Source organism: Schistocerca americana, chromosome 4 (genome assembly GCF_021461395.2).
Source record: "Schistocerca americana isolate TAMUIC-IGC-003095 chromosome 4, iqSchAmer2.1, whole genome shotgun sequence".
NCBI classification, from domain to species: Eukaryota; Metazoa; Arthropoda; class Insecta; order Orthoptera; family Acrididae; genus Schistocerca; species Schistocerca americana.
Genome location: NC_060122.1, coordinates 768,491,563 through 768,514,752, shown reverse-complemented (window position 1 = coordinate 768,514,752; position 23,190 = coordinate 768,491,563). Strand labels below are relative to the sequence as shown.

The 23,190-nt window shown below is 39.8% G+C and overlaps 1 protein-coding gene across 1 annotated transcript in view; it reads left to right on the top strand.

Moving 5' to 3' along the window:
* LOC124613789 (Down syndrome cell adhesion molecule-like protein Dscam2) overlaps nucleotides 1-23,190 on the top strand; it is a 273,808-nt gene that overhangs the window by 170,289 nt on the left and 80,329 nt on the right. The window contains exons 15-18 of the mRNA XM_047142510.1: nucleotides 5,684-5,839; nucleotides 5,939-6,056; nucleotides 20,903-21,081; nucleotides 22,002-22,271. Of these exons, the coding sequence (XP_046998466.1) occupies nucleotides 5,684-5,839; nucleotides 5,939-6,056; nucleotides 20,903-21,081; nucleotides 22,002-22,271 (723 nt within the window). The remainder of the gene's footprint in view (nucleotides 1-5,683; nucleotides 5,840-5,938; nucleotides 6,057-20,902; nucleotides 21,082-22,001; nucleotides 22,272-23,190) is intronic.

The following is a 23,190-nucleotide window of genomic DNA, read 5'->3' as shown; positions in this document are numbered from 1 at the left end:
CAAGTTGTGCCACAAACTTCTCTTCTCCCCAATCCTATTCAATACTTCCTCATTAGTTATGTGATCTACCCATCTAGTCTTCAGCACTCTTCTGTAGCACCACATTTCGAAAGGTTCTATTCTCTTCTTGCCAAACTATTTACCGTCCAGGTTTCACTTCCATACATGGCTACACTCCATACAAATACTTTCAGAAATGACTTCCTGACACTTAAATCTGTACTCGATGTTAACAAATTTCTCTTCTTCAGAAACGCTTTCCTTGCCATTGCCAGTCTACATTTTATATCCTCTCTACTTTGACCATCATCAGTTATTTTGCTCCCCAAATAGCAAAACTCCTTTACTACTTTAAGTGTCTCATTTCCTAATCTAATACCCTCAACATCACCCGACTTAATTCGACTACATTCCATTATCCTCGTTTTGCTTTTGTTGAAGTTCATCTTATATCCTCCCTTCAAGACACCATCCATTCCGTTCAACTGCTCTTCCAAGTCCTTTGCTGTCTCTGACAGAATTACAATGTCATCGGCGAACCTCAAAGTTTTTATTTCTTCTCCATGGATTTTAATACCTACTCCGAATTTTTCTTTTGTTTCCTTTACTGCTTGCTCAATATACAGATTGAATAACATTGGGGAGAGGCTACAACCCTGTCTTACTCCCTTCCCAACCACTGCTTCCCTTTCATGTCCCTCGACTCTTATAACTGCCATCTGGTTTCTGTACAAATTGTAAATAGCCTTTCGCTCCCTGTATTTTACCCCTGCCAGCTTTAGAATTTGAAAGAGAGTATTCCAGTCAACATTGTCAAAAGCTTTCTCTAAGTCTACAAATGCTAGAAACGTAGGTTTGCCTTTCCTTAATCTTTCTTCTAAGATAAGTCATAACGTCAGTATTGCCTCACGTGTTCCAGTATTTCTACGGAATCCAAACTGATCTTCCCCGAGGTTGGCTTCTACTAGTTTTTCCATTCGTCTGCAAAGAATTCGTGTTAGTATTTTGCAGCTGTGGCTTATTAAACTGATTGTTCGGTAATTTTCACATCTGTCAACACCTGCTTTCTTTGGGATTGGAATTATTATATTCTTCTTGAAGTCTGAAGGTATTTCGCCTGTTTCATACATCTTGCTCACCAGATGGTAGAGTTTTGTCAGGACTGGCTCTCCCAAGGCCGTCAGTAGTTCCAATGGAATGTTGTCTACTCCTGGGGCCTTGTTTCGACTCAGGTCTTTCAGTGCTCTGTCAAACTCTTCACGCAGTATCATATCTCCCATTTCATCTTCATCTACATCCTCTTCCATTTCCATAATAGTGTCCTCAAGTACATCGCCCTTGTATAGACCCTCTATATACTCCTTCCACCTTTCTGCTTTCCCTTCTTTGCTTAGAACTGGGTTTCCATCTGAGCTCTTGATGTTCATACAAGTGGTTCTCTTATCTCCAAAGGTCTCTTTAATTTTCCTGTAGGCAGTATCTATCTTACCCCTAGTGAGGTAAGCCTCTACATCCTTACATTTGTCCTCTAGCCATGCCTGCTTAGCCATTTTGCACTTCCTGTTGATCTCATTTTTGAGACGTTTGTATTCCTTTTTGCCTGCTTCATTTACTGCATTTTTATATTTTCTCCTTTCATCAATTAAATTCAATATTTCTTCTGTTAGCCAAGGATTTCTATCAGCCCTCGTCTTTTTACCTACTTGATCCTCTGCTGCCTTCACTACTTCATCCCTCAGAGCTACCCATTCTTCCTCTACTGTATTTCTTTCCCCCATTCCTGTCAATTGTTCCCTTATGCTCTCCCTGAAACTCTGTACAACCTCTGGTTCTTTCAGTTTATCCAGGTCCCATCTCCTTAAATTCCCACCTTTTTGCAGTCTCTTCAGTTTTAATCTACAGGTCATAACCAATAGATTGTGGTCAGAGTCCACATCTGCCCCTGGAAATGTCTTACCATTTAAAACCTGGTTCCTAAATCTCTGTCCTACCATTATATAATCTATCTGATACCTTTTAGTATCTCCAGGGTTCTTCCATGTATACAACCTTCTATCATGATTCTTAAACCAAGTGTTAGCTATGATTAAGTTGTGCTCTGTGCAAAATTCTACCAGCCGGCTTCCTCTTTCATTTCTTACCCCCAATCCATATTCACCTACTACGTTTCCTTCTCTCCCTTTTCCTACACTCGAATTCTAGTCACCCATTACTATTAAATTTTCGTCTCCCTTCCCTATCTGAATTGTTTCTTTTATTTCATCATACATTTCTTCAATTTCTTCATCATCTGCAGAGCTAGTTGGCATATAAACTTGTACTACTGTAGTAGGTGTGGGCTTCGTATCTATCTTGGCCACAATAATGCGTTCACTATGCTGTTTGTAGTAGCTTACCCGCATTCCTATTTTCCTATTCATTATTAAACCTACTCCTGCATTACCCCTATTTGACTTTGTGTTTATAACCCTGTAGTCACCTGACCAGAAGTCTTGTTCCTCCTGCCACCGAACTTCACTAATTCCCACTATATCTAACTTTAACCTATCTATTTCCCTTTTTAAATTTTCTAACCTACCTGCCCGATTAAGGGATCTGACATTCCACGCTCCGATCCGTAGAACGGCAGTTTTCTTTCTCCTGATAACGACATCCTCTTGAGTAGTCCCCGCCCGGAGTTTCCCCTTGCTTTCAGCCGTTTGCAGTACCAGCACAGCAAGGCCGATTTGGTTATTGAAACTTCCTGGCAGATTAAAACTGTGTGCCCGACCGAGACTCGAACTCAGGACCTTTGCCTTTCGCGGGCAAGTGCTCTACCATCTGAGCTACCGAAGCACGACTCACGTCCGGTACTCACAGCTTTACTTCTGCCAGTACCTCGTCTCCTACCTTCCAAACTTTACAGAAGCTCTCCTGCGAACCTTGCAGAACTAGCACTCCTGAAAGAAAGGATATTGCGGAGACATGGCTTAGCCACAGCCTGGGGGATGTTTCCAGAATGAGATTTTCACTCTGCAGCGGAGTGTGCGCTGATATGAAACTTCCTGGCAGATTAAAACTGTGTGCCCGACCGAGACTCGAACTCGGGACCTTTGCAAAGGTCCCGAGTTCGAGTCTCGGTCGGGCACACAGTTTTAATCTGCCAGGAAGTTTCATATCAGCGCACACTCCGCTGCAGAGTGAAAATCTCATTCTGGATTTGGTTATTGTTACAAGGCCAGATCAGTCAATCATCCAGACTGTTGCCCTTGCAACTACTGAAAAGGCTGCTGCCCCTCTTCAGGAACCACACGTTTGTCTGGCCTCTCAACAGATACCCCTCCGTTGTGGTTGTACCTACAGTAGGGCTATCTGTATCGCTGAGGCACGCAAGCCTCCCCACCAACGGCAGGGTCTATGGTTCATGGGGGGGTTCATCAATATATACACCCAAAAATCTGGAGCTTTCTACCCTGTTTACTGACTCCTGTTCATCTGCTACATCAAATGCCAGTATGACTCTATTTATTGTACAGAACTGAATATAATGTGTTTTCTCAAAATTAAGGAAGAGTCCATTTCCAGAGAACCACTTAACAATTTTTGAGAAACCTTATCAACAGTTTCTTCCATTACCTTCTCTCTAACAGGATTTATTATAACAGTAGTATCATTTGTAAAAGTACCTACACTGCTTGATGAAGCAGTTAAGTGGAAGTTCATTCCCATACAGAAGGAATAAGAGTGGACCCAAAATTGAACCTTGTGATACTCCCTTTGTGATTTCTCCCCAGTCACCAAAATTTTCTCTTCTTCCAACATTGTTTGAATTATTCATCACAACTTTTGGCATTCTGTTTGTTAAGAATGGTTTAGACCAGTTTTGTGTAAATCCACCAATTCCATAATGCGGTTCTTGACAGAGAGATGTTCTGTCACATTGTTCTTCCACTTTGAGCTTGTTTCATAAAAAAGGGAAGCATTTGTGCCACCAAACCACTGTGTCATATGATGATACAGTATTGCTGTAGACTTCCACCAAATTGGCATGGATTGCTGCAGCATTATTCATTCTGGGCTCTGCCACTTTATTTTGGCTCCCCTAGCTGTTTGTTGTGGTACCGTGGTGCGGGGATTTAAATGTGTAAAATAAACTTTGTTTTTTGAGGTGGTAACTAAAACTTTATGACTACCTTCCATAGCATGTCCTCCAACAGGAGGATAATTATTTGTTGTTTTCAGCATTATTCTTTTCTAAAAAAATGGTACAAAAAGCATGATTACTATATAAGAGCGAAAAAAAAGATTCACTACAGAGACACCAATGGTTTAACGTTAGTCGTTAGTTCACAAAAGAATCATATAAATGGGAATGGGTGTATGCGATGACTTTCTCGAGTATATAATTTCTGCTTCATTAGATGGTATTTTTGTTGTAATACTGCGCAAATTAATACTTTTAAACTGCCAATATTTCTTGGCCGTTAGTCATTCCTTAGTACTACACTTAAATGGAATGTATATTTTTTATTGCTTTCCACATCCCAGAGAGTCCTTCTTATATTAGCTACGATGTAGCCTGTGCAAATACTACTAGAATATAGTTACATCATTCTTATACATTAACCATTTATTACAATCTCTCATTCCTCTGCCAGAAAATTTCTGGTTTCTGGTTCAAGGCTTACCATTTAATCATGAATTAATATGCTAGACTGCATGGGTGTACGTAAGAAAAAAATAATGTCTCACATCCATCAAAAGATGTACTGGTGACACCTGTGCATACAGCTGTGATGTAAAGAAAACCATTTCTACTGAAACTTCCAGACAGATTGCAACTTTGTACCAGAGCAGGGATTAAACTTTTACCCTTGCCCTTTGTAGTGGTCTTTCCAGTCTTCACTAATTAACTAGCTCTCCCATGTACCCTGATTGGCCAATACTCCTTTACAGAGTGAAAGAGTCATCCTGGAAACAATCTTGAGTCTGTTGCTCAGCCATTCCTCTTTGATATCCTTTCTTCCAGGTATTTGCTAAGGTATACAGAAGAACTTCTGTGAAGTCTGGAAAGTAGGAGAGAAGTAGTGGCACAGTTGAGGGTGTGATGGGAGGTCTTGAATAGCACCTGATAGCCCAGTTGCAAAGAATATTGTCCATGAATGGTAAGAATCCAGTTTCAAGCCCCAGTGCAACACACACTTTTTATCCCACAGGAAGTTTCACAGTAACCTGCACTTTGATGCAGAATGAAAGATTTACTCCAGTTTTTTAAATCCAGATTTCACGCCTCAAAGTGTTAAAAAATAAGTAATGCAATAAATTTCAGTAGAGGATTTGTTCCACTACTTCCTTTGCCAAATATTCTTCCTATTTAGGAGCTACTCGACAACTGCAAGTGAAATCTCATAAATTACTGAAAGATAAAAAATAGTAGTATAGTAAATATCTCTTTTTTCTTTTGCATCCTATATTTTGTTATGGGTTTATTAAATGCAAGACTATGAAAGTCAGGTACACATCACTTCAACATTTCTTTCTTTCATTTTCCCTGAGCCTAACTTAGTCCCATTATTATTTTAGTATCTAGAAGAAGGTGCTGTGATGATTTTGTACTTGTATTTTGTGTTGTTTCTTTCTGTATTTGCCTATAATTAATGTGTAGAGACGTCAAAATAGTGCATATTTTTTTATTTTTATGCAGCCTCTGACACAATGGAAACAAAGAAAACAACAGCTCTCACTGCAGTTCTTACTGGTCTAAGAAAATTCACAAATTATAGTGTTCAGGTGCTTGCGTACACAAGAGTTGGTGATGGAGTGATTACACATCCTATTTACTGCAGTACAGAAGAGGATGGTAAGAACAGATTTCACGTTGACTGGTGTAAAATGGTGTGCATATTACATAGTTCTTGTACATTGTACAGATTGAACAACATGACTGCTTATTTTCCAGCTCCAGGTGCACCTGCTGACATTAAAGTTGTAGTAAAGTCACCACAATCCTTGTTGGTATCATGGTTACCTCCAACAGAGCCTAATGGTATAATAACACATTACAACCTCTATACGAGGTAAGTTCAAAATTGTACAAGATTTTCATGTTACAGTAATGGAATTTATAGGATGATCATTGAGTGTGGCTAAAGGCCTGCTGTGTGTGTGTGTGTGTGTGTGTGTGTGTGTGTGTGTGTGTGTGTGTGTGTGTGTGTGCGTGCTTGTGTGTGTGTGTGCTTTAGATAGAAAAATTGTAGTAGATCACTCAAAAAACTGGTGAAATTTTCTGTACTGTTAAGTGTGGCTGTGACATGACAGCTACATTATGAGCAATATTTGGATATATTACATTTGTTTGGAGTGGGTTTTTTAACCTAACTTCCTTACAAAGCTGTACAATACTCTGTGTTAATGCATCTAACAAAGATGATAGTTTTCCTCAAAATATTTGATGTACATGATTGATGCTCTTAGTCAATTAATACAGTCTACTCCATTGCAAATGAGTTTTAGTGTATTGGAAATTAGGTTGCTGACAGCAACCTGACATTTGCGTACATTAAAAAAATAACTAATAGTCAAGGGATGTAAAGATTCTTTTGTTGTGAATATGGGCACATTGTATCATCAGAGTTATGCCATGGGTAAAAGAACTATGGACAAATAGAGTGACAAGAATAAGAAAACAGCCTATGTGAGAAAAATAACATATGTATCAGAAGTTTTACATATCTGTGTAAAAAAACGTAAATGTTCATTTGCTCAGAATCTTAAATCTCTCAAAGTTCTTTACCGATTGCTTTGAAATTTTGACACAATGTTGTAAATATTGTATTTGAATATGCACGTGCTTTTATATACTTACATTTGTGCAGAATTGTAAATCTCCAAAAGTTCTTCACCATTTGCATTCAATTGTTTTTATATATTTACTGTACTGCCCTAAAGTGTCCATTTCTCTTCAACCCTCACACTGACCCTAAGCCTTGTTTATTGTTATAACAAAGAAAGCTTTGATTGGGAATTGAAGTCATTTAAAATTGATGGGCAAATCAGTTGGGGTCATTGGTATATGGGATATGACAGACCTCTCTTGCTGCTACTTCTGTGAGGATAGAAGCTTCATGACAGTATTTGACATAGTTTTAATCTGCGAACAAGTAAGAATACAAAAGTTTCAGATGATTCAGATTCTGTAGTAGTAGACTAATCATAAGCCAACAAGCCATAAATACTGTTAAAACCGACTGTGATAAAGAAAGAAAAACAGCACATAGTTTTGTCTACAATTTTTGCATAAAGTTATGTATAAGGAGAGAAAAATGTATGGGAGAAACAATTTGCCTAACGGTTTAAATGCACTGTCACTGTAATTAAAACTGACTGCGAGAAAGAAAACAAAATTGCACATTTTCACAGCATGGCATAGCACAGCATTTTCTTTCTCAGTCAGTTTTAACAGAAAACCTATATGTTGTTGTTTAAAAAAATATGTACTCTATGTTTATTAGAGTATCGTGTAAAAATGTGAAGTAACTCCGCCAAGAACTTTTCAAGACTTTTGCTGACAACTTTTCCCTGTACATAATCTCTTGTAATGTCCATCCAAACATATATTAGAGTACCATTTAAAAATTTGAAGTAAATTTGTCAAGAACTTTCCAAGATTTTTGGTAATAATGTTAAACATCAACCTGCCTGTATACAGTATTATGATGTAGATAAGAGGATAAGTTTTAAGTAAAAATTTGGTTGGTTGGGTGATTGGTTTGGAGAGAAAGGGACCAAACTAGCAAAAATTTCTTCATTTGTTCAAAAGCTTAAAACTCCAAAAGATATTCATTGATTGTTTTGAAATTTTGATACAATGTTGCCTGTGAATAAATACATTTTTGCATGCCTTTTTTAATTTACTTGAAATTTTTACATGATACTCTACTGAACATTTGGACAGACATAGGCTATATATTTTTAATATATATAAAATATAAATGTATACATAATATTAAAAACTTGAATTCACAGTATTAATTCGTGACATGTTTACTTAAAACATTCAGATGGACAGAGTGTGTGTGCGTTCGTGCGTGTGTGTGTGTGTGTGTTTGTGTGTGTGTGTGTGTCTTGACCACCCTAAATAACTGTTTGTCCAGATGCAAATCTCAAAATGTTTCAAGCAAATGTTCTTTAGCCATCAGGGGGACATCAATCAACACGATTGCCTTCATTGCATTTTTTTTTCTTTTTTACAAAGATATGAACAGCAGTATGACTTTTTTTAAATGGCACCCAGTATTTTTTATTCAGTAATTCATTTCCTCTCCTAAAGACCTATTCAAAAATGTATCAGAGTGCACCACTCACTGAAACGCAATGTTATTAATCACGTAACACAACATTGATGTTGATGCTCCCAGCACTTGGTGTGAGTACTCAGGGCAATGGAACACATCCACGTGCTGATGTTGACAGAGGACGAATGTAAACATAAGTAGAATGCACATCCATCATTCCGTCAACCATCGTCAATTGAAGGTGGAAATGCTACTCACCTATGGGGAATGTAATTGCAATACTGTTTTCTTGTGTACGGGTAAATTAAGTACAGTAGTTTAGTACTTTTAAATACTGTTGTGTAGAGTAGGCATACAGTAAAGGCTTTCCTTCCTACAAACTGTATCGACATAACGTTTCTTTTATTGTTGTTGTTGTTCAAGGTAGGCGAAATGCTACGCAGGCAGTGGAACTGCACAGCGAGCGATATCCTGACAAGAACCCACCTTCCCGACAGATCTTTTCTCGTCTTGTTGCAACGCTTCAGGAAACGGGAAGTTTCAACCCATGACAATGCAATCGTCGTAGCTACCGCACAGACAAAGCTGCCGAAGTTACTGTTTTCGCTTCAGTTGCTACGAATCCACATGTGAGCACATGACAGCTTGAAAACAAGATTGGCATTCCTAAATCCAGCGTACATCGTATTTTTAGATGTCACCGGTTCCATCCTTACCATGTACACCTACATCAAGAATTGCATGGGAATGATTTCCAGAATCATGTACAGTTCTGTCAGTGGGCACAGCAGCAAATCCTCGCCATCCCGAATTTCTTCTCCAATATTATATTTACCAAAGAATGTTCCTTCTCGAACAAAGGACTGGTATATGCAAGGAATATGCATTATTGGTCCAGTGACAACCCATGATGGCTTAGGCAGGTGGAGCATCAGTGTCAATGGAAAATTAACATCTGGTGTGGGATGCTTGGTATTACAATTATTAGCCCTTATTTCATCAGTGGTAGACTAAACGGTACAGCGTATGCCAACTTCCTTAGGTGAATTCTTCCTCCTCTTCTGGATGAAGTGCCGCTAAGAACAGAGAATGCGTATGTGGTATCAACATGATGGATGTCCAGCACATAATGCCTTGCGTGCACATCATGTTCTGAACCGAAGGTATCCTGCCAGATGGATTGGTCAAGGAGGAACAGTTACTTGGCCTGCTAGGTCTCGTGATTTAAATCCTCTGGACCTTTTTTGGGGGGGATGCATTAAAGATGTTGTATATTGCGATATTTCAACATCTCCAGAGGACATGCAGAAACGTATCATGCTTGCTTGTAATTCTTTACAGCGGGTAACACTGGAAGCAGTAAATAATTCTTTCATTCAACGAGTGCACCAGTGTATTGGTGTCCAGGGTCACCACTTGAGTACTTTTGAATGTTCTACTCCTGGGCAGTGGTACAGGAGAGTCAAAGTGTTATGTTTTTACTTGGTTTTCATTTGTTTTCTGACAACTCCAGCAAGTGGGCGAGTTTGTGATCCTGGGCTCAAAGTCAGTGTTGTGTTATGTAATTAATAATGTTGTGTTTCAGTGAATGGTACACTGTGATACATTTTTGAGTAGGTCTTCAGGGGAGGAAATGAATTACCGAATAAAAAATACAGGGTGCCATTTTAGAAAAGTCATACTGCTGTTCATATCTTTGTAAAAAACAAAGCTTCAACAAAGGCAATCATGATGATTGATGTCCCCCTGACGGCTAAAGAACATTTGCTTGAAACATTTTGTAATTTTCGTCAAGATAAATCGGACACCCAGTATATATGTGAGAACTCTTGAAGAATTCTTGACCAATTGACTTTCTAATTTTAAACAGTACACTCTATTAAACATTCAGACAGACATGGACTAAATATTTTTTTAAACTACAATTTACACATTTTCTTATAAAACTTACTGCGAGAAAAAAATGCTCTGCTGTAAAAATTTGTGGTTTTATTTACTTTTGTCACAGCTAGGTTCAACTACAGTAGCAGGGTATTTAAACCATAAGAAAAATTGTTCCTCTCCTGTATATTATTTACAGCAATATAATGAAAAGGATAGTTGCTACTCACCATATAGCAGAGACACTGAGTTGCAGAAAGGCACAACAAAAAGACTGTCAGAAAGCTAGATTTCAGCCAACAAGGCCTTTGTCAAAAGTAGACAACATACACACAAGCACACACTCATGCCCACACAACTCACATGTGCATGACCATATGTCTGACAGCTAGAGCCTGACTGTGCCAGAGACTGTGGTCGTGTGTGTGTGTGTGTGTGTGTGTTTTGTCTACTTTTGACAAAGGCTTGTTGGTCAAAAGCTAACTTTCCAACAGTCTTTTAGTTGTGCCTTTCTGCGACTCAGCATCTCTGCTATATGGTGAGTAGCAACTGTCCTTTTCATTATATTGCTATACATTATTTAGCGTTATATTTTTTTAAACATAAGTTGTATACACAACAATATGGTGCATTGTTTCATTCCTTGCAGATGGCTTTCACAGAAAACAGAGAAGTTCTATTTCTGGCTTATCGGCTTATGATTAGAATACTACTACAGAATCTGAATTTGCAATAACAATAAACAAAGCTCAAGACCAGAAAGGAGGGGGAAGAGGAGACAGACAGACAGGGAGGGGTTTAGGACATACAACCAATTCTCATTTCTTCTTTTCTTTGATTTCCATTTAACCAGACTGAATCACAGCAATGTGTGCACAGCTACAGCTAGTATGTGAATAAATGTGGTCATGGAAAGTTCTGGTAGAATTAAATAACTTACAAGTAAAAGTAACAACAACACACACACACAAAACTACATTGTACCAGCACAGTGAAGCCATACAGTTGTAAATGTGTGTGCATATGCATGTGGGTGTGTGCGCACACCTACACCTACATTTATGTCTCCATGTGAACTCTAGCTTGAAAAAGCTCCAAGAGCTAGCAAAGTTTTCAGTCATGTCTATGTGTATGTTGATGACTCGCTGTTTGGTGAATTGTTACCTTCGCTCCTAAATTATTTTTATATGGATAAGACAGGAGATGTTTCTAAAATATTGTTATATCCTGAGTGGTGAAGGTAGAGGAAGGATGTACCTGTAGCAACTGCAGAAGAACAGTCTGAAAAGTAGTTTAGTTGCAGTTATTCAAACTGAAAGTGATAATTCTTCTGGAGAATAATATAGTCCCTTGGCTGGAATGAAGTTCTTGGACAAATAAACACACAAATGGCTACTGCCTACAGGCGCTAAGACCTGACTGCGATTGCATCTGACATAAGCAGCAATTTGCTGCAGTGGGTGGTGGGGCTAAGAGGGAGGCATGTCATAGGAAGAGTGAGGGATAGCAGTACAGTTGTGGGGAAAAATGCCAGTGCTGCCTCTGAAAGCATGCAGTGACCTGGTAATGGCAGGATAGGGCTGGTAGGCACAGCATTGGGAGGCTGTGCTGAGGAGGAGGAGGAGGGGAGGGGGAAAGAGAGGAGAGAGATGTATAGAAGAGATAGTTCTCGCATACATAGCTCAGAAAATCTGGTGTTGGTGGGAAGAATCCAGATAGCACAGGCTGTGAAGTAGTCATTAAAATGAAGCATACCATGTTGGGTGGCATGTCCAGCAACTGAGGGGTCCAGTTGCCGCTTGGCCACAGTTTGTGAGTGGCCATTCATGCCAATAGACAGCGTGTTTTTAGTCAGGCCCATGTAGACTGCAGCACAGTGTTTGTGGCTAAGTTTATAGATCACATGACTGCTTTCACTTGTGTCCCAGCATTTGATGGGGTGGGAAATGCCAGTGACAGGACAGGAGTAAATGGTGGTGGGAGGATCTATGAGTCAAGCCTTGCATCTAGACCTGCTGCAGAGCTCTGAACCATGAGGCAAGGGGTTGAGAGCAGGAGTGGAGTTGGAATGGACAAGGATGTTGCATAGGTTGGGTGGGTTGTGGAGTACCACTATGGGAAAGGTGGGAATGTAATGGGCAGAGTGAGAGATGGTTGAAAGCCTGGCAGAAAATGTGATTCAGTTGCTCCAATTCTGGGACGTACTGATTTACAAGATGAGTAGTGATGTTCTAACATAAGTAAGTAAATTCAAATAAGTATTCGATACTTTGTTTTTAACTGAGTACTTTTATAATCAAAGCATTCTTTCGATACTTGCTCGGTATCAAAAGAAAAGTACTTGTATTGAATCGACTCTTTATATGTTGCAGTATCCAAAATAATACCAATGATTAATTTTTCATCAACAGAACTGTACAATTTCACACCAGCTGTTAAAGAATGCAGGAAGTTTTATTGTGACACCTGAAGAAAAGGTAATGGTTAACTGAATTAAATCGTCATTTAGCCATTGCTAATCTGTTGGATCCAAGGTTTAAAAACCTGCATTTTCAATATCCAGCAGCACATAGGTGAGCCATACAATAACGTAAAGCATTGTTTATGAGCCAAAACGCAGACCAACTGAATTGGAGGAAGATGCTCCTTCTTCATCTACTGTAATACAGGGATATGACTTATGGAAACATCATAGACAGCTAATGCATGGCTGCAGAATGAAAAAGGAAACACACCAACTAGACAGAATGTCTTTGTTTGTCAAACTCAGTAATATCTTTAAAATGCAACTCACCTGCAGCACAGGCATACATGAAAGATATTTTTCCATGTTTATATGAATATGCTCAACAATAGCCTGTCATTGTTGCAACATCTGTGTCTGTGAGTGTTTACTTTCAAAATCTGGTGCAACTACAATTCAGAATAGATATAAATTGTCTCCTGATATTTACATCAATTGTTTTTTCTGGGAAACCTTCCAAAAAGGTGACATTTTAGTTTAAAGATTATCATTAATAAAGGAATCAAAGTATTTAATGTGTTTTATTTGTTTGTACAAAATAATTAACAAAGTAAAATATTGTATATACTCAGCATTACTTCAGTAACTTAAAAAAATTACAAAAGTACTGATATGATTAGGTATCGATACTTTTGGAGTACTCGTGTGAGTAACATCATGGCATGACTTGAATACTACTCATTCGAGCTGGTATCAGTACTCTGGTAGTATCAGAACACCCATAGAAATGAGTGCTCCTTTGTGATCAGACTGTGAGTATGAGGGGGTGCTAGATGACTGTGGAAACAAAGGGAGATCAGTTTCTACACAAGTTTGGGAATGTAATTCAGTCTCCGAAGGCATCAGTAAGGCCTCTGATTCATTTGAGAAGGACTGCTCTTTATTACAGATGCAACGACTTTAGGTGGCTAGGCTATCTGGAAGGGATTTCTTGGTTTGGAATGTACGGTAGCTGTCAAAGTGGAGGTACTATAGGTGGTTAGTAGGTAGGTTTGATATGGATAGAGTTGCTGGTGTAGGCATCCTTGAGGTGGAGGACGACATTGAAGATGGTGGCTTGTTGGGCTGAGGAGGACCAGGAGAAGCTAATGGAGGAAAAGTTGTTGATGTCCTGGAGGAATGTGGATAGGTTGTCGTAGCCCTCAGTCCTTATCATGAAGATTTTGTCAGTGAATCTGAACCAGGTGAGAGATTTGGGATTCTACGTAGTTAGGAAGGATTGCTCTAGATGGCCTAGGACGGCATAGGATGGTGCCACGTGTGTGTCCATTTCTATATTACAGATCTGTTTGTAGGTGATGCCTTCAAAGGAGAAGTAATTATTGGTGAGGATAAACGAGACCTTTTTTTTTTTTTTTTTTTTTTTTTTTTTTTTAGTAAGTTCCATATTGAAATGAAAATAAGACAAGTAGATCTTTTTTAGCAATTTTATTTTTACATGGGAGCCTGTACCGTAACCTTTTTTTTTTTCTACATCATTCCCACCAGCATTAAGGCACTTACTGTATTGTACATGAAGCTTTTGAATGCCATCCTCATATAAATCTGCCCTTTATTAGGTAACATCTGCATAAATCACATTCTTGACACATGAGAAAACACATTACATAATGTCAAAATCATAAATCATCTGTTGTCTCTGTCTTTTTCATCAACTTTGTGCACCAAATTGTCATTACTGACTGAAGGTCATTCTCTTTGTTCCTCATCATCCACACTCGTGGGCCATCTTTATAAGTTCTCACCCAGTTCTGTACCATCCCATTACTCATTATGTTTCCTCCATACACTTCATTATGTTTCCTCCATTCGCTTCACTGATCTGACAATGAATTTCAGCTCCTTTCACACCTTTGCATTAACATGTATTTCACAGTCGTCGGGCTTCTCAACAGGAGGAGGAATTTTAAATACTCAAAAATAAAAGTAAACATGCTGAATATTGGTGACAGTTATGTAGAAAAGTAGTTTGAAATACAAGCTCTCATGTAAAAATAAAATTACTAAGAATTGTGTCCCTTCAGATTTTCATTTCAAAACAGTACTTACTTAAAAAATGCATCTTGCAGTTGGCCATAGTGATCAGGAAGGAAGTTGTAGATTTGGAGTCAGTCAGGCATTGGGAAAGTAGTGTTCAGTAGCAGAAAGGCTTTTGGCAGTGGGGATGTTAATGAAGAGGAAGGTGGCATCGACTGTGTCAAGCAGACGCCAGGTGATAAAGGAACAGAAACGGTGAAGAATCGTTGGAAGAAATGTTTGGTGTCTTTTATATAGGAGGGTAGATTACAAGTAATAGGCTGAAGGTGCTGTTCCAGAAGGGCAGAGATTCCCTCTGTGGGGGGGAAGACTAACCAGTCACAATGGGACATCCTAGATGGTTGGGTCTATGAAGTTTCGGAAGCGCATAGAATGTAGAAGTGAGGGAAGTGATGGGGATGAGCAGATAGACTCAGTGGAGAAGTTCTGTGTTTAACTCAAGGATTTGTGGAGGGACTAGAAATCCTGCTGGATTTCTGGAATGGGTCACTGTGGCAGGGCTTATAGATGTATGTATCTGACAGCAGTGGGGGCCCTTCAACCTGAGGCTCATAAACACAGTGGTGGATCCTCTGTCAGCAGGTAGGATTGTGGTCATCATTTTTAGGTGGTGGATTGCAGTTCTTCATGTGGATGTAAGGTTGGTTTCCATGTTGAGGGATTTGGGGAATGATGGTGAGACAAGGTTTGTGGTTAGGAGGTTTTGGAAAGTCAGCAGGGGATGATCTGGGGGCAGTATAGTGGATTACATTTGAATGGTAGAGTAAACTGAGTCGTGCAGGGTTCAGAATTGGTTTTGGATAGAGTCTGACTGGTAGGTTTAGTAGTGGAAAAGTGTTTCCACTGTAAAGAGTGGAAAAAGGAGAGAAGATTTTTAATAAGCCCAGCATGATTGAATTTGGGAGTAGAGCAATAGGAAATGCCTCTGGAAAGGACTGATACTTCTGTTGGAGGGCAGGTTTATTTCTATGTTGCAGGTCAGTTTAGGCATTGGGTTCTGTACAGTGATGAGAGGGAGTTTTTAAGGGTGTGTTTAATGTAGTAAGTCTGCAAAGCAGTGTTTGGTGGCTGTGAAGAAATGCAGGGGAGGTTTGGTGGAGGCTCTTATGATGGTAGTGTGCAGTGGTAGACACAAACCTCCATGTGCTATCTCCTCTCCATCTGTAAAATTTTCCTGATCTGCAGTCCCAATTTCCTGCTCTCGTTCCCACATTGAAACCTTTGCCCTGCAGGGACTAGAGCAGTATGCGCAATGCCACCTCAAAAAACTCTCCAGTCTGTTCACCTCATACTTCTACCTTGGACTACCTCATCCACTCCCGCCGTGCAGTCCCTGCTACATTTACCACATCCTCAGAAACTCACCTCACCCTACAGAACCCAGAGCCTAAACTAACCTGCAATGCTAATGAACCCATCCTCCAAAAACCTCAGTCACCCAGACGTATCATTCCTTTCCAAAGGTCTTACTTCATTTCCAAAGGTCTCACCTTTTGTCCCACTCCCAAATTCAGTTTTGCACTTGTTAAAAGCCTCCTCTCCTTTTCCTGCTCCCTACAGTGGAAACCCTTATCCGCCACTAAACCTACCAATCAGACTCAATCCAAAAGTAATATTGAGCACTACATGACTTGGTTTACTCCTCCATCCAGACATAACACACCAAACTTCCCCCAAATCGGCCTGTTAACTTTCCAAAATTTCCTAACCTCAAACATTGCCTCACCATCATTTCCTAAATCCCTCAACATGGAAACCAACCTTACACCCACGGAAAGAACTACAATCCGCCACATAAAAACTAACCCTTACCTTCTTATAAACCTACCTGCCTACAAAGGCTCCACCACTGTGGTTATGAACTGCAAATATTACCTGTCCAGCTGTCAGATACGTCCACCTACAAGCCCCGCCACAGTGACCCCATTCCAGTCCCTCTTAAAATCCTTGGATTCATCGAAGAACCTCTCCACTGTCTCTCTCTCTCTCTCTCTCTCTCTCTCTCTCTCTCTCTCTCTTTCTCTTTCTCTCCTCTCTCCTCTCCCCACCACTCCCTCTACTTTTACACTCTATGTGCTTCCTACAGCTCATAAAGCCAACCACCCAGGATGTCCCATGGTGGTTGGTTACTCTGCTGCCACAGAGAGAACCTTTGCCTTTCTGGACCACAACCTTCAGCGTATTATCTGTAACTTACTCTCCTACATAAAAGGTACCAAACATTTCATCCACCGACTCTCCAAACTTCTTGCCCCTGTACCATCCAGCACCCTGCGTGTCACTGTCGATGCTACCTCCCTCTACATTAACTTCCCCAATGCCCATGGCCTTGCTGCTGTTGAACACAGCTTTCCCAGTGCCCAACTTACTCCAAATCTACAACATCCTTCTTGGTCACAGTGACCAACTATAATCTTCTTTGAAGGCACCACCTACAAATAAATCCATGGTACAGCCAGAGGCACAAGCATCCTAATCTATTCATGGACCATACTGAGGGATCCATCCTAACCATCCAAAATACCAAATCCATTACCAAGTTCAGTTTTATGGGTGACATCTTAATGATCTGGACCAACAGTGAGGATATTGTATCCCCATTCCTCCAGGACCACAGCACCTTCTTCACTTGGTCCTCAGTTCAGCGAGCCACCTTTCTTACTGCCAACCTCCACCTCAAGGGTTGTTACATCAGTACCTCCAGCCACATCAAATGTGTCAACCATCTACGATACCGCCATTTGAACAGCTGCCACCCATTGCATGGCAAGAAGTCCATTTCACACAGCCTAGTAACATGTCATCATTGCATCTGTAGTGACAGGTAGTCCCTCCCCAATTATACCAATGATGTCATTGAGGTCTTCACAGACCAAAATTACCTTCCCAATTTTGTCCCGAAACAGATCTCCCCTGCCTTGTCTCCCCAGTCATCTATCATCTGCCACACACTCCTCTCATGACTCAGTACCACCCAGGACTGGAGCAACTGAATAACATTCTCCACCATGGTTTTGACCATCTCTCAACCTGACCTAAAAAGAGGAATATCCTCTCCGTTATCCTCCCCATACCTCCCACATTGGTATTCCTCCACCTGCTCAATCTACGCAACATTCTTTTCCATCCCATCTTCCAACTTCTTGCCTCAGGGTTCATTCCCTGCAATACATCTGGAAGTAAGTCCTGCCCCATACATCCACTCACTAACACCTACTCCTCTCCTGCCACTGGCATTTTCTACCCCATCAAAGGCAGGGCCACCTGTGAAGGCAGCCATGCGATTTGCAAACTTAGGTGCAACTCCTGTGCCACACTGCATATGGACCTGACAACTAACAAGCGGTCTGTCTACATGAATGGCACTGCCAGACTGTGGCCAAGAGACAACTGAACCACCCACTTGCTGAACATGCCACCCATCATGACATGCTCTACTTTAATGGCTGCTTCATTGCATGTGTCATCTGGCTTCTTCCCATCAATACTAGTTTTTCTTAATCACACAGGTGGGAACTCCTCTCCCTAAAACCTAAAACATATGCCATATGCTTCATTCCCATAATCCCACCACCCGCCTTTCATGCCACAACCTATGCTAGTCCCTCTTTGTCGCCTGCCCATCCCTTTCCTGGCTCCCAGGACTGTATACACATACTTTCTATACCACTTTCTTCTCTACTTCTCTCCCCTCCCTTTCATCCTCCTGCTCCCTCCCCCCTCCAATTCCCCCTCCCCACCCCACCACCTCCAGCACAGCCTTATCCTGTCCCCACCACATCTGTGCAAGCTCACACAGGTAGCAGTAGTAGCTTTCCCCACCCTTAACCACCCCTACCCCTACCCCTACCCCTACCCCTACCTCTATCCCTACCCCTATCCCTACCCCTATCCCTATCCCTCCCCCTCCCCACTACACATCTCTTGCTCATTCTCACTATCCACACCAACAGAGGCTGTAGTCTGTGTGTTAATTGTTGTTGTTGTTGTTTTTGTGTGAATGTGAGAGTGCTTTACTTCTGAAGAAGGGCTTTGTCTGCATGCTTAAATATTTCAAGTATTCTTTTTCATTGTGCCTGTCTGTGACCCAACACACTTTCAGCGTGATGTGTGGTATATATATGTACTCCATCGTTCAACGCAATTAAAGAAATTCCTATAGGCAGTTGGTATAGATAATCCTATTTGTTTGTGTGTTTCCTGGTCCATTATTGTGATACACCATTCAAAGAATTATTCAGCATAAAGTTAATCAGTCTAAATGACCTTGAACTTAACTTTATTTTTGTATATATAACAACTCTGTCTTTACTCGTGGAGACTCTACAATAGTACATTACTAGCTTTTGTGTATCAGATATGTATCTGTTTAGTTTCAGAGAGTTCTATGTATTGTTCTGATATGCACAGTACAACTGCTGATAATCTACATATTCTGTCATATCAGTAGTTCATCCTTTTTGTTAATGATGGTTCCAATATTTTGACAGCAGATACTATATGAATCTTAAATGTCTATTGTTTTGTTCAAACTACATTCTGTCATTTTGTCAGCAGCTGTTTCAGTTATATTTATTCTGCATTTTTGTCTATCAAATGAGTTTATCCTAAAAAAATCCCTTGAAAATACATTGTAAATCACTTGGATAGGTTGATAATGCTGTGATCAGACCTGAGATTTCTGATAATTAGGCATGCGAGTATCGTCTTACCAGAATCATTCAAAAGCAAATCTTATTGTGTATGATGTAATGAGTGAGAAATGATGAATAACTCATACTCAGCTATGTATGTGCCTCTCTTTTAAGGTATTTTCAAAGCTATGAATTATTTTGTCCTACATACTACTTCATCCAGAGCGTGTATCACTCAAAGGCTGACATGCTCTCCACACTAGTGTGAGGAGCATGCTCAGCAATGTGTCTCATCTCATCCTCAATTGAATAATTGAAATTGTGGTGCAAACTATTGACTGCATACTGTATTATTGCTACATGATATTCTTTTCCAAGGTCCTTCCCCAAAGAGCCTAAATCACAGTGATATCTGTGAAATCTGAACTTGGCTTAAGAATATTAGTTTCCTGGTTAGCATCCCCCGACTGCTATGCAGCTTTATCTTCTTTACACATTTGTTTGTCACCTCAGATTGCACCTTATGTCTTGTACTGTCAGTCTGGTTCTGAATTTGTTTTGTTGTCTGTATGTTTTTGTCAACATTTTCCAAAGCACCTAAACCATTTCAGATAGATAGACTGAAGCTCCAGAATTGTGTTTTCTCCTTTATCATTTCATAAATTTGGATTGCTTGGCTGTAAACTCATCTTATGATCCAGCCCTAACATTACTAACACAAGATGCAGCTTCTAGTTGTACTAAACCTTCCTGTGTTTCTGCCAAAGTAGTTCGAAGTAGCAAGATTAGCTGTCCTTTTTTCTGTATATAGCGATAATTGCAATTACTGCATCTCCAGCAATAGCCAGCACCATTCTTCATGTAGGTTGTATTATGATATCTCACAGGAAGTAATGCTGACATTACTCGGGGGTTAACATTGCTGACAATTATTTCCATTCTGGAACCTCAGCACCAAGTATCGGTTATCTGCAGGTCTTCCTGCATAGCACTACAGTGTTCTAATGTTGTGTCTTCTCTGCATACAACAGCATCATCTGCGAAAAGCCTCATGGAACTTCCGACATTATCCAGGAAGTGCATTCTGATAACTCAGTTGCCAGCAATCCAGGGTAGAGCCCTGGTCCAATAAAATCTGTCAGAAGATTTTTAAATGACTTCTAGATTTAAAAATGTGATTTCTTCCACTATCAGTTTTATTTGTTGCAATTACTGGTAGAATTAATGTATCCTTCCACAAAAGTTAGTTGTTTATGTCAAAATGAGAGCTGCATGAACAGCTGTTCTCATGTATGAAACAGGGAGCACCAATCCTATTAATTCCCCCCTCCCCAACCAATGTTTGATAACTTTCCAATTTGTAAAAACTTCATCTTCTAATATATCGTTGATACAAAGTAACTTATCACTTCAGGAACTAAGTATGTAGCTGCCACCTGCCAAGGGAGTTCACAGTGTTCATCTTTTCCTTGATCCTTGCCCTTCCAGTTCAAACTCACTTAGTTTCCTGCAAACATGATCATGACCACTAAAGTTTTTACAACATTTTTCAGAGTTGTGGATGGCCGTGAAGAATTGAAACACAACAAACGCAACTTGGCAAGTCATCAGACAAGTTTTGAAGCAACTGATCTGCTGCAGCATGTGGAACATCAGTTTTATGTCACAGCTTCTACAAAAGTTGGTGAAGGGCAGAGTTCACGTGTTGTGACACAGGTTCCTACAAATAGAGGTAATTATCATAACAACTTCAATGAAATAAACATGAACAAGTTTGAAAATAAATTCATATTTACATGGTATTTAGTGCATCTCAATCAATTAAATGTTCAGAGCAGTATTGAACCTTGGATCTGTGGAACAATAATTTATATGTCTTTGATTTATGTAGAGGAGAAGGAAAGGAACGCAGAAATAATATTAAAGACATCTGCGTGAAATTAATACTAGGTATGGGGAAGACAATGAGACTGTATGAAGTTGAAGATTCAGTTACCACAAAAATTATGTCAACCCTTCACTGTTATCATTCATACCCATATTCCTATTTCATTTGTAGCTATTATTAATAGAACACTCGGGGTGTAACATTAACAATTATGAAAAGGTTAGATTGCTGCTCACCATAAAGATGACAGGTTGAGTTGCAGACAGGCATAATGAAAAGACTGTTACACACTGAGCTTTCAGCCAAAGCCTTCCTCACAAAAACAAGAAAAACATGCAAACAAGCAGGCACACCTCACACACACATGACCATTACCTCCCAATCCTGCACCTAGTAGGCTGCTAGGTGTTCCTCTGTGTTCTCATACTGCTTCCAACATTTTTAATATTTTCTGTATGTTGAATTAAAAGGGAACAGCACTTCCTACCTTAAAAAGGAACAGCGCTTTGTACCCTTTACAAATTTTTCCCAGAAATTCCCTTCTCTGAGTTTTCATTGGATGTCTCAAAATTATTTCTCTGAAACTCCAAGTTTATAAGTGGCAATAACTTCAGAGATAACATACTTTTAAAAGAAAGTAGTTGTATTTGATACTTATCTTTGCATGTTTTATTTTATTGTCTACTTATTTTTCAACTCTTCTTGTCAGTTATATTTTTGTGATAAATCTAAAGTGTGTAATTCACTGTATATTTTCCAACAAGTCCCAGCACGTATTTCATCATTTGGTGGAGTTGTTGTGAGACCATGGCGTAGCACTGTCACGATGCCTTGTCTGTGTGTGGGGCAACCGCAGCCTCGCCGACGGTGGTATCGTAGTGGACATCTCCTCACAGGTGGCCCTGGAATCACACTTCGGGAGTCTGGAGAGCTAGTAATCAACCAGCTTGCTCCATCTCATGCGGGGAACTACAGCTGCCAGGTGGAAAATACTCAGGGCTCTGACCGCATACAGTTCACACTCGTAGTGCAAGGTAAGTTGTAAGTTGTGTATAGCAAACTATGTACAACAAACAAAGTCACTGTGATAATCAACACAAATATGATCTGAGATAGATGACACAGAATAGCTAATATGTCAGAAGGAGTTTGCCAGACAAAATCTGGACAGTTCATTATCCAATAGGTCAGGCAGCTAAAGAAGCAGAGAATTTGGAGCCTAATGTAGTATCACTGATATCATCAGCTTCATTTTAACTCTTTACTGATTTCTTGTAACATCATAATCAAGGAAATGGTGTTAGGGATATGAACTAAACTGCTTATGGTGGACATGAAGGATTGTCAGATGTTAGATATGAGATTAAAGTCATCTGACTTGCATTGAACATAACTCAAAATTGGAAAAAGCATTATCAAAAGAAAGTTAGTCAATAACAGATACAACATTATTTAACTTTTATGTATGTATAAACTTGAAATACTACAGATATTTAAGGCAGTCTATAGAGGAAAGATGTAGAGAGGGAGGACAGGAAAAGTTTCAAAAAGTTATTCTTGTGCATAAGTGAACTGGAATGGTGTTATTGGTGTAAACTCAGGTGCTTTGGTCTTCATTAGGTACATTAAGTAAACAAAATAGCATCAAAAAGCTAGTTTCCATCTGCGAAGAAAGGAGATGAGCCAATAACCTAGAGGTACTGTTCGCAACAGAAATAGAAAAAATTCATTACCATTTGCTAGCCTTCTAAGAGCTTAACATCTCATTTCCCAATCCCTTCTCTATCGCTGTAATCTAAAGATGCTTATCACTAAAGATAGGCCCCACTCATTCTGGGATTTGACTGACCTGACCTTCTTTTGTAATCTTCCCCAACTTATCCCTATGCTCCCTGTGGAAGGATCTAGTTCCAGAAGCTGTGGTAGTTTCCTGTACTTTTATGTAATCTGATA